Source organism: Engraulis encrasicolus, chromosome 3 (genome assembly GCF_034702125.1).
Source record: "Engraulis encrasicolus isolate BLACKSEA-1 chromosome 3, IST_EnEncr_1.0, whole genome shotgun sequence".
Classification (NCBI taxonomy): Eukaryota; Metazoa; Chordata; class Actinopteri; order Clupeiformes; family Engraulidae; genus Engraulis; species Engraulis encrasicolus.
In genome coordinates, this window is record NC_085859.1 from 33591877 (window position 1) to 33604376 (window position 12500).

A 12500-nucleotide genomic window follows, 5' to 3' on the forward strand; every position below is an offset into this window, starting at 1 on the left:
CTTAGGTAGCCAGAGAGAGAGAGAGAGAGAGAGAGAGAGAGAGAGGGAGAGAGAGAGAGAGAGAGAGAGACAGAGAGACAGCCTGACATGAGCTAGTGTAACTGAGGTGATCTGTATTACTTTGCCACTCGTGGCTCAAACCGGCCACCTGCAGTACCAGTCAATGTTCCAGTTCCAGGAATGGGAGCCACATTGCGATACCGCTGAGCTAAAGGTCCAGACCGATTGGTAATCGCTTCCGTTACTGTATGAGGCTTCGGGAGGGAGGTTTACTAGCGTTCTCCGCTGAACTTTTCTAGTTGTCATCCATTACACCAGTGTACATGAAGTGCCATACCTATTACCTTTCCGATACAACATCGCCAATCTGCACCATCACACCTCACACTTTCTGAAGTCACTCCGACAGAGAGAGAACCAGTGGAATGAGCCAGTGAGAGTGAAGGACCATACCTGTGAATTTATTACTATGGGCAATCTGCATCACTTCACACATTATATTATCTTACACTTGCCTGATGCTTTTATCCAAAATGACTTATAGTTATTATTACAGGCTATTGGTTACAGTCCCTCGAACATTATAGGGTTAGGTGCGTTGCTCAAGGGCACTTTTATCTAAGGCAACTTACAGTTATTTTAAGTATAGGGTATTGGTTACAGTCCCAGTGCAGTGTTGGGTTTGGTCCCTTGCACAAGAGCACCTCAGCCATGGAGTGTGATAGAAGGGAGTGGAAGGGTGGGATTTGAACCTGCAGCCCTCTGATCTAAAGCCCAACTGCTTAACACTAGGCCAGGGTATTGGGCGGTGTGCTGAAAGTCTTTGGGGGCTGATGTTGTTGACCTTTTTCGAATATTTTACAGAGGTGTCAAAAACACAGATTCAGAGCTGGTTGGATCAAATTTGTGGCAGGGTATTTACTTCCTGGACTCTGGACACAATTTAGAAGGGGCCACTTCAAAATGCCAGAGTCAGTTTTTGGTCCTTGTCCAGTCCTGTACCTTACTACTGCCAGAGAGGAAATTATTTATTCTTTCATCTCTGCTACTACTACTTGTACTGCACATGGTCACATGGTGATTTGTAACACACCACTCTGCATCACTGTATTCCTGGCATCACTAAGGCTGCCAGTTCATGAGAGAGCATGTGAACGAGCAGTGAAGGAACATACCTTTTACCTTACACATACATGGCCCTTCAGCGCTGCAGCACCGCATCACACCACACACTAGAGCTGTCTTTCTGGAGTCACTCAGGTAGTGAGACAGAGAACCATTGAGATTGATTTGGCAAGTCTATACCTGACCTGGGTACCACACATAAAGCTTATTCGAGATTCTGCATCGTCTGCATGTGCATGCAGACAGCAATGCATTCTGGTCAAAAATGTTGCATGCTGGTTAGATTTCTTGTCCAACTTACCAAATTTTAGTCATGTTGTGACGACGAGGAGATATTTGCTTAATACTTTGTAGAACCACCTTTGGCAGCAACTACATTAATTTTTTCATTTCGAAATGAAAAGGGATTAAAAGGGAGGTCATCGGTGTGTATTTCAAACTTTCAGTACATTGAAATTGTACATTTTGAGTCTGCACTTGGCTAAAATAGATGGGTGTGAGTTTTGAATGAAATCCTATGGAGAGTATCATGCTCTGCTTCTGCGTCACAGTGCATGTTGACATGCATGCTTCTTTAGGTGTAATTCAGATTTCCAATGTTGACGGCATTCATACACCCCCAAATGACGTCAGTCCCACCACCATGCTTGACTAGCCAGATGATGCACTTTTTTGGTAAAATTCACTTGTTTACCACCACACATGCTTAACACCATCTAAAGCAAATTTGTTTATCTTGGTCTCATCAGACCACACAACATGGTTCCAGTGATCCATATCCTTTGTCTGTTCATCTCTCTTGAGACCAAATTAAACAAATTTGCTTTAGATGGTGTCAAGCATGTGTGGTGGTAAACAAGTGAGTTTTACACAAAAAGTGCATCATCTGGCCATGCCTGTAGGGGCGTTGGCATAGGTGGGTTAAGTGGGACTGAGTCACCAGTGCCCCACGTGTTAGGGACATCACAGGAAGTCCGATTATTCTTTCATTTTCTATTTTTCTATTTTTTTAAAATATATTTTTAGGGGAAGGATTGGCAAAACCTAGGCCAGAATTGTACCTGGGTCACCGGCATAGTAAGGGCGCGATCACACAGACCGCGGACTTCTGCCTTCAATCTGCAATGCGAGTCCATCTGATTAATCAGAACTGACCACACCGAGCGTGGATCCACTGTCCATTCGAATGCGGTGACTAGGCAACGTAACGACTCAACTGTCACTCGCAACATAGCCTAATCGATGGTGTTGTGTCATTAAATGTTGTGAAAACATACACAAAATGCTTTGTCCATTCATCTATGTAAAATGAATAGAAGACGAGCTCTTTTCTTGCTCTCCTAACGTTGGACAGTGAATCTGATATGAATGTTGATAACGGTCTCCTTTTGAACATCTGGAAATCCGCCGCAGGTTTTCCGCCTTGAGTTGAACTTTTTTCAACTCGATCCACCCGGCGCGGAGAGGCGGAGAATCTGCAACCTGCCTTGCGCTGATATTAGACGCGTAATCCGCTCATTTTCATTGACAAACAATAGAACACATCCGCCTCCTACTGTAAAATCCGCGGTCTGTGTGATCGTGCCCTAACCCAGTACCCTACCGTTAAGCCTTTTTTTAAAAGTATTTTTTGACCCTTTTGTGCCCTTTATTAACAGTTATTGGACAGTGGAGAGAAGACAGGGACGTGCCAGAGAGATAGACGTGGCAGTGGGGGGTCCAGACTGGACCTGAACAAGGGTGCCTGTCCCTGGGCAATGTCGCTCATTGTACTGTATGGCGTCACAGCACCCCCAGATAGTATTTTTTTACATAGTGATCCCACAGGCCCCATAATGCAGTGCTACACCCCCACATACCTGTACCTGGCTTCACAGCACCCACAGATAGTTTTTTACATAATGATCTTAGAATAGAACAGAATAGAAATGAACAGAATAGAATAGAACAGAATAGACTTTATTGTCATGTAAGCATGAAAATGTGTCTCTGATCTCACCATGTAAAATCATGAATTGACATTCATTACATTACATACATTACATGTACATTAATTAGTCATACAGTAGGTCCCATAATTTGGTGCTTACACCCCTGCATACCTGTGCCCTTTCCGGTCACACCGCAGGGCATCACCTTCTTGGTCACACTGCACAGCACAGCTCCAGTCCACACCACACATCAGTGCTGCACATCACACCCCACACTACACAGCACTGCACAGGACCACAATGCCACACTACGTGCCAGTACACCTCATACTAGCTCTAAGCACCATACTACAACATCAGTATACACAGCATCAGTATACACCAAAATACACACCACCATATGTCAACGCTGCACCCCCCCCCCCACACACACACAATATACAGCACCACACCACACCACACCACACCACACGTCAGCGCGCCACACACCCCACTCTCCAGCTCTCTTTCTGCTTCACTGTCTTTAACTGCAGCCTGCCTGCCTGCCTGCCTTCCTTGCTGATGTAACTGTCTGCAGGCTTTTCCCTTTTTTGGTGCTACGCTGCAGCTTGTTCCAGGAACGAGGAGGAATGGTGGGATAGTATTGCTGCTGCTACTGCTGGTGGTGGTGTGTATTCATCCACCTTATGTTGGTAGTGCTCGTGGTGTGTATTCATTCTTAAGTTATCATGATGAAATGTCAAACAGTTTCATGTTTAGTGTAGTAAGAAATATGATTAGGTGGATTTGAAGAGGTCTCACAGTTAAACATGAAACCTGACAAAGCAGAAAAATGAAATTCTTGTGCAATTTTTTTTTACAATAAATTATGCATCAAATATAACCTTAAACATCTTAAATCCATGTGAACATTTAAAATGACCAAAAATGTATATACACAACCAACAAAATACGACAATGCACCACAGTTTCATGATGAAAAAAAAAAGAATGGAAAACAAACCAACAAAACAAAACCAATCTTAAGCACTGAGCTAAAGGCAAGAGAGGTAGTTCTGGCGGAGCAGCATTTGATGAATGGCGTTGGGAACTCAGTGCTATCATGTCTCATCCTAGTGAGGACGCTGGCCAGGGCCGCTGACAGCTTTTGCTGGGCCCGGGACAAAGTCATTTGAAAGGGCCCCCTACCTAATTCATATAATGTAATGGGGACCCAATTATGGGGCCCCTATCGCCCTGGGCCTGGGACAACATACCCTTTTGTCCCCCCTGTCGGCGGGCCTGAAGCCGGCCACTAAAGCCTTTTTTTAACTCCAGATAATAGACTTTTTGGTCCAGACAATGCATTACAGCTGGCGACAATCAATAGGCTCTGTGGTACTGTTTTTCTTGACTCCCACTATCTTGCTCCCAGGGCCGGATTAAGATGGCTCGGGGCCCCTAGGCTGCAGGTTGCTGTGGGGCCCCCCAGAAGGCAAATTTCATGAAAAATGTACATAGACAGTGTCATAATTAAGAGCTAGAAATTCAGGATAACGTGTCTGCCAACTGTTCTCAACATGGTGGATCGATTTTTTTCAATATTTTATCTCGTTGCAATTCTGCAATTTTTCACTTTTGGGCAATCAGGGGGCCCCTGGCAGGTGGGGGCCCCTAGGCTGCAGCCATATCCATCCTGTGCATTAATCCAGCTCTGCTTGTGCCAGAGGCCGCAGAGCCAGTGCCTTAGGGACTCTAATTAAAGCACGGCTGGCTTTCAATAAAGATATCACCTCAGTGGCGGCCGCGGTGGCGGCGCTCGGGCTCAGACACTTGTCATTTGAAGTGGCCGTATTGTGCTGGGTGTTTTGTTGTGTTGCTGTTGTATTGAGAGGGCTGCTTCTTTTGTGCTGAGTGTGAGCGTGTGTGATTGAGCAGTGTGGTGGTTACAGAGGGAGCTAAGTGTAATTTGGCAAATGTTAGCTTTGTGAAATGGATTTTCTGTAACAAAAGGGAGTGTTTGACTGTGTGGTTTTTTTTCCATCTGTTTGCTACCGGGAGACGTGAATGCACGTGAAATGTGTTTTAAACACACTAGGCCTATATATAGTATATTAGTCTTATCCCTTATGATGCATCCTCTCTCTTGAGGTGACTGGACGGAATTTAATAGTCCATCATCATAAATTATGTTTTTCCCCCCTGAAAACTGAAATAGATAGCATTCACAATACAATTTTTCATTAAGCGGGCTTGCAGAGTTTTGATTCTGCCCTCTGCCTTTGAGCACAATACTAACTGCCATATTACAGACAATCAGAACAGGTGCTGCCAATAAAAGGTTCCATCTTAACTGTCACTTTCTCTCAACATTCTATTCTTAACGAGCACTTGCAACTACCATTCTAGAAGTCTATTGTTCAGCTCTCCAATGCAATGTGTTATTGTCTTGCTGAAATGTGTATGACAGACAGCTTCTTGGCTCAATGGTAAAGATGCTGGACTAGAGATATAGAGGTTATGAGTACGAAATCCACTCGGACCCATGTTGATTTTCAAAATCATATCATATGCAGTGTTCCTTAACCAACTTAAAATACCATGTATGTCATTTGGTGTCAATGGCAAAGGTGCTGGAGTAGAGATATGGAGGTTGTGAGTTCGAATCCCACTCGGAACCATGTTGATTTTCAAAATTATATCATATGCAGTGTTCCTTAGCCAACTTAAAATACCATGTATGTCATTTAGTATCAATGGCAAAGGTGCTGGATTAGAGATATGGAGGTTGTGAGTTCAAATTCCACTCGGACCCATGTTGATTTTCAAAATTATATCATATGCAGTGTTCCTTAGCCAACTTGAAATACCATGTAGCCCTATGTCATTTAGTATATCCCCAAAACGCGGAGCTACAACACTTTCAAGATAGCTTAATCCAAGATGGCTGAATTGTTTGGCCCATAACTTCTGACTGGGTGAATGCATTTTTTTCCAACATTTATTTTAGCTTTGTTTTCTCAATAGTAGTTTGTTTTTAATTTAGGGATAGAGATATAAAAAATAAAACTGCTCATCTCTGCCCCAAAAGGCAAGCCTGCTTCCAGCATTTTCTGTGAGAATGCAATCTAGTTATATTCTATGATCATTCGTATCTACCCTTTTTTATTCAAATACTCAGGTTAGGAACAGGATTCAATTTGTGATTTGAGCTTGTACTGCAAGCATGGCGTTTTACTAATCTGTCAAAAACATCCTTGTGATTGCATAGACATACATTACATTTGTATATGGGTACAATATTTCCAAGCCCTGGTCATCCTAGAGATGCTTCACTCACTCACTACCTATTCATGGCGCTTGGATGATGGATATCTTGCATTCTGGTGAGTTTCACCTAAGGAAAACGATCACAAAGGGCAAAGAGAAAGCAATTTCAACATTTATTTCCCTCAGTCATTGTAACAAGCCTTGACAAGTCATCCAACCAATTAATGATTGTTCAATTAGGAATATGGGTGCACCAAAACATAATGCTATGTTTGACATTTGTTTCTGTTCCCTCAACAGATTTTAATCATTTTGAGTCCTTCGATCCAATTAAGTAATTGATCCGTCTTTGTTTTTATGAAGAAAATAAATCGATTCATCAATCCCCTAAAGTAATCAAAGATACTTGGCAAACTGAACACAGGAAGGTATTTTTAGAGATGTGTTTCTTTTATTTATATATTTTCAGTGGCTGGCCTGGCAGTCCTCCAAATGGAGAGTGCCGAAGGCAGGCAGGCACTTCTCTAAAGTGAATCTGAATATTTATTGATTTTAAGTACAAAGAACAACCGAGATATCTAACTGATGTAGATGTGCTACACAGCCCACACATTCATCAGAAATTCACACGGGTGAATACTCAAATATTGTTCAGCAAACCGGATTTTAAAAATTCTGTATTGGAGAGGCCTTGAGCATGACAAGGGGGACTGTAACTTTGACATGCAAGCTTGGTACATTTTTGGGCATTCATTCTCTGTATGTGACAAAACGTAGTCCAGTCCTTTCTCTATGTGTTATTCTGTAGCGGTCGGTCTGTGCTCAGCTACTCCTGTCACTGGCAATGGCACAGTATTGATTTCCAAATGATGGGCTGTGACAGTAGATGTCCATTGTCCAAAACTATATGTGTGCAAGACATACAGAGATTTCTGTATAACAGTCAAGAGTGAGGAAATATATTCTACAGAATCAGCCAACTACTTGTCCTCCGTTCCTTTCCCAATGTAAGACAATAAATGAGTTTCCCTTTTACAAACATTCAGAGCTTCAGACTCATCCAGGGAGCAAGACATGGCATCTTTGTACAGCATAGTGTATTTATTTATCTATAGTTATATTAACTATATTGAGTTATTATTTTGTTTACTGGCTATTTAAAATGGATGCCAATGACGAGGGGTGTTGTATTTGTATGTGTATGTGTCTGCGGTATTGTACTGTATGTCTGCCATTCTTGTCATGTTTTGTGATGTGCTTCACTGTAACGTAAATTGCCTTTTTAAAGGATTGCAGTTTTTGTAGTCTAAGTCTTTCCCCATTTTTTCCAGGATTGGTGGGGCAGTGCCCATCGTGTTCTCCTACTTTGCGGAGACGCTGGCCAGGGAGAAGCGCGGCGAGCACCTGAGCTGGCTCTGCATGTTCTGGATGATCGGGGAGATCTACGCTTCCGCCATGGCCTGGGCCATCATACCGCACTACGGTGAGTCACCGCCTTCTCTCGCATCACTTCCTGTCACATGTCACCTGACCTCACCTGACCGATCAAGTGTTGTCACAAAGTAATAGGCTTGTTCGTGACGAAGCAGTAAGATTTTTGCTAGGCAGTGGGCATGCGCACTTTGCCAGTTTGATGCATTGTCAAACTGGCAAAGTGCGCATGCCCACTGCCTAGCAAAAATCTTACTGCGTCGTCACGAAGGAGCCTATTGTCAGAAAGGCAGCACTTATGGAGAATTGTGAGTTTTCTTTCGATTAACTTAAAACAATAAGCCACAAGAGGCCGTGGGTTTGTGTTTGAATTAATAACCAACTACAATGCTCACCATATTATTCATTTAGAAAATAGTGATTTATACATTAATAAGTAAAAAAACTGTGAAAACTGTAGAGACAAGGTTTCTGTCTGACATGATACGTTTGCTAACATTTGCCAACATCCAAAAAGTAATGATGATCTCTCCGGCTGAATAACCCAATGTGTCTCCCTCTCAGTAGCCATAGGCTCACGACCTCTGACACACAGAAACGTGATCAGTGCAACTTGTTTCTATTGAATGAAATATATTGCAAACGTCTTGAAGACAGTCACAGACTATCACAAAGTGATGCCACACAGGCAGCACTTAGGCTACAGTAAAGCGAATTGTGGGCTGCTTTCTGGGCATAATGCGGCAGGCATATTATATACTGTTGGTTTAATTCAAAGAACCTGGTGACACAATAATATAGATGCATGTAAGTACTTTGGATGACTTGGGTCCTTTTAATCCATAGATGTGTTGTACAATGGGAATGGTATTATTAAAGTGTCTATATCCAATTTTGGACGGCTACACCAGAACATTCCCAATTGGCAAACTAATGTTCTGTAAAATCTTTCATTTAATATCGAATTAAATGTGAGAAAGCGTATGTGGCAGCCCTATATTTCATCCTGCCTGTCATAAAGGGTAACACTGCCCCCCTCCACCCCTTATCATTATTTCCTGCATATTTTTAAAGGACTTTTTGCAACAAAAAAAGGAAGTATGGCAAAGTAGATTCATTTTGAAAGCATTATATATTGTATGGCAAAGCTTGCACACACATGTGAATGTGGATGCACACACACACACAGACGCATACACACCCAGGAGCGCACACACGCAGGCACGTACACACACACACGAGTACGGACGCGTGCACGGATGGACGCATGGCTAAAAATGACGCACAGCTCTAGATGCTAAACGTGAATTGATGGACTGAATTATTTTCTATACCAGGTATATATTGATTATGCAGTGACATAGAGTCGTGTTTCCCAACCTTTTCTGTCTTGCATACCCCTAAGCCTTTTTGTTATATCACACCATTCCATATGTACCCCTCACTCATGCTCATGTCATTTCCTCTATGATCAAAATCTGACTGAGCTCTATACGTTTGTTCTCAACTTAACTGCAGGTACCCCTTTTGGTACTCGTACCCCTGGTTGGGAAACACTGAATAGAGTGATCACATGTGTTGAGCATTGATTGGCTTATTTTGTTGGGCTAATTGAAATTTCCTGAGTAGTCTGGCTTAAGGATTCAATGAGAGCCTGGCCTGGGGCAAGAGGCCAGTGCTATGGGTCATGTCATGGATTAGTGCATTATAGTGTGTGTGTGTGTGTGTGTGTGTGTGTGTGTGTGTGTGTGTGTGTGTGTGTGTGTGTGTGTGTGTGTGTGTGTGTGTGTGTGTGTGTGTGTGTGTGTGTGTGTGTGTGTGTGTGTGTGTGTGTGTGTGTGTGTGTGTGTGTGTGTGTGTGTGTGTGTAAAGGCTGTGACGTGCAAGAGGAGTGTTGGACTTAATTGAGAAGGGAGGAGGACTGTGTGTAGGAGGGGGTGTGCAGACTCTGTGTTTGGTTGGTGGTGTGGAAGGTGTGTGTGTATGTGTGTGTGTGCGTGTGTGTGTGTGTGTGTGTGTGTGTGTGTGTGTGTGTGTGTGTGTGTGTGTGTGTGTGTGTGTGTGTGTGTGTGTGTGTGTGTGTGTGTGTGGGGGTGAATGTCGAGTGTGGGGGTGTGTAGAGTGTATGTGTGTGTGTGTTTGAGTGTAGTGTGAACTGTGTATGTAGGATGTGTGTGGAGTGTGTGGGTGTGTTTGTGTGTGTGTGTTTTGGGGGGGTGTAGAGTGTATGCTCATGTTTGTGGTGTGTGTGTGTGTGTGTGTGTGTGTGTGTGTGTGTGTGTGTGTGTGTGTGTGTGTGTGTGTGTGTGTGTGTGTGTGTGTGTGTGTGTGTGTGTGTGTGTGTGTGTGTGTGTGTGTGTGTGTGTGTGTGTGTGTGTGTGTGTAGAGTGTATGTGTGTGTGTGTGTGTGTGTGTGTGTTGTGTGTATGCACTGTGTGTGTGTGTGTGGGTGAGGGGGTGGTGTATATAGGGTGTGTATGGAGTGTGTGTGTAGAGTGTATGTACAGGATGTGTGTAGAGTGTAACATGTGTATGGGGTGTGTGTGTGTGTGTAAAGTGTATGGCGTGTGTCTGTGTGTAGAGTGTATGTAGGGTGTGTGTGGGGGTGTGTGTGGCTCTGCCCAGGGTTAAATGATTAATGTTGGCCGGTGGAAGCACGGGGATATTTAAAGGATGAAGGCGTGCCGTCGGGAGATATAACGCCTTGATTTATGGAGCCTCAGCAAGGGGAAATGAGCTGCACTCATCAATAAACGAAAGAGAGAGGGAGAGAGAGAGAGGGAAGGGGAGTGGAAGAGAGAGAGAGAGAGAGAGAGAGAGAGAGAGAGAGAGAGAGAGAGAGAGTAAGAGTAAGAGTAAGAGAAAGAGCAAGTAAGAGATAAGAGAGAAGAAAGATGGGGAGATGGAAAGAAGGAAAGATGCATTGAGACAGAGAGAGAGAGAGAGAGAGAGAGAGAGAGAGAGAGAGAGAGAGAGAGAGAGAGAGAGAGAGAGAGGATGAAACCAGTAGGGGATGAGACAGTAAAGAGAGAAAGAGACATTGATACAGAAGGAGAGAATGAACAAAAGAGAGAAAGAGAGATGAGAGTAAGAGAAGACAGAGGTAGAGAGATGGACAGAAGGAAAGATGCATTGAGAGAGAGAGAGAGAGAGAGAGAGAGAGAGAGAGAGAGAGAGAGAGAGAGAGAGAGAGAGAGCGGGCCACAGAGAGCCATGCCAGGATGTGTACTGCGTAGTAGCAGTGTAATGGATGTTAACTGTGGGGCCACTCGCTGCTCGGAACATAACGTAACAAAGCGTTCGCTCTCTGCTGCGTCCCCTTATTCAACACAGCACTACTCCTCTCTCTGTCAGTCTCAACCCTTCACCCCCTCCTCCTCCCTACTCCCTCCTCCCTCCTGCCTTTCCACTCTCGCTGCTGTGCTATCGCACCCGCTCACTCCCTGCGTTCTCTCATTCTTTTTTTATTTCTCGCCGATCGAGCATAATTAGGTTTTTCTCCTTGCCTCGCGAGACAAAGCTGGGCCTCCGAGTGTGATTTATGAATGACCCGCGGTGGAGTGGAGGCCTTTTTTTTGGGCCGTGACGCAACCAGGCTGGGGGGTGGGTGGATGGGTGTGGGTGTGTAGGTAGGGTAGGGTAAAGTTAGGTGGGGCTTGTGTGTGTGTGTGCGTGCGTGCGTGCGTGCGTGCGTGCGTGCGTGCGTGCGTGTGTGTATGTGTGTGTGTGTGTGTGTGTGTCTGTGTGTGTGTGTGTGTGTGTATGTGTGAGCGTGCCTGTGCGCGTGTGTGTGTTTGTGTTTGTTTGTGTGTGTGTGTTCTGCAAGGGCATTACATGTACTAAGGGTATGTGGTGGGGGTTTGTGTTGCAAGGCCAGGCGAGCCAGCCACTGCCATTGTGCCACCACCACCACTAGTGCGTCATGGGGCACCATGTCTCCTGGCTATAGCCGGTCCCCTGTCCCATCTCCCTTGTCCAGAAAAGAGACGAAATTCCCATCACTGGTCCCCTGTCCCGTGTGCCATGAAATCGATGGGAAATAATCACCAGCAGGGCACTGCAGAGAGGGGGATGGGGTGCTGGTGTGTGTGTGTGGGGTGGTGGGGGTGTGGAGGGGGTGAGTGGGAGTCTCTCCTAGTGCAGAGCTGTCATGCTTGGGTGCACAGCCCCCCTCCCCCCTCACTTCAGACTACCCACTACAGAGACTCACACACAAACAGAAAAGACGTACACACACACACACGGACTCGTGTACGCACACACACACACGCACGCCCACGCGCATGTACACCCCCCACATACACACACACACACATGCACATTATACACAGGCATGCAGTACTGCAAACACACACACACACACATGCACGCATGCACGCATGCACGCATACACACACACATGCAAACACATACAAACACACACATACACACACACACGCACACACTCACACCCACTCTCTCTCTCTCTCCCTCCCTCTCTCTCTCTCTCTCTCTCTCTCTCTCTCTCTCTCTCTCTCTCTCTCTATCTCTCTCTCTTACACACACACACACACACACACACACACACACACACACACACAGAGACACACACACACACACACACACACACACACACACACACACACACACACACACACAGTATCAAGGCAATCCAGGCAACACACATCAAACCCTCCTCTCCTACTTCTAACCTCATCCAATCAGGACTCAGCAAATGCACCTCACACACCAGACTGCCATGCCCCATCACACACTAAACTGGCT

At 44.9% G+C, this 12500-nt stretch overlaps 1 protein-coding gene across 1 annotated transcript in view; it reads left to right on the plus strand.

The window, feature by feature from the left end:
- sv2ca (synaptic vesicle glycoprotein 2Ca) overlaps positions 1 to 12500 on the plus strand; it is an 88445-nt gene that overhangs the window by 37810 nt on the left and 38135 nt on the right. Inside the window, exon 4 of the mRNA XM_063194441.1 lies at positions 7637 to 7788. Within this exon, the coding sequence (XP_063050511.1) occupies positions 7637 to 7788 (152 nt within the window). The remainder of the gene's footprint in view (positions 1 to 7636; positions 7789 to 12500) is intronic.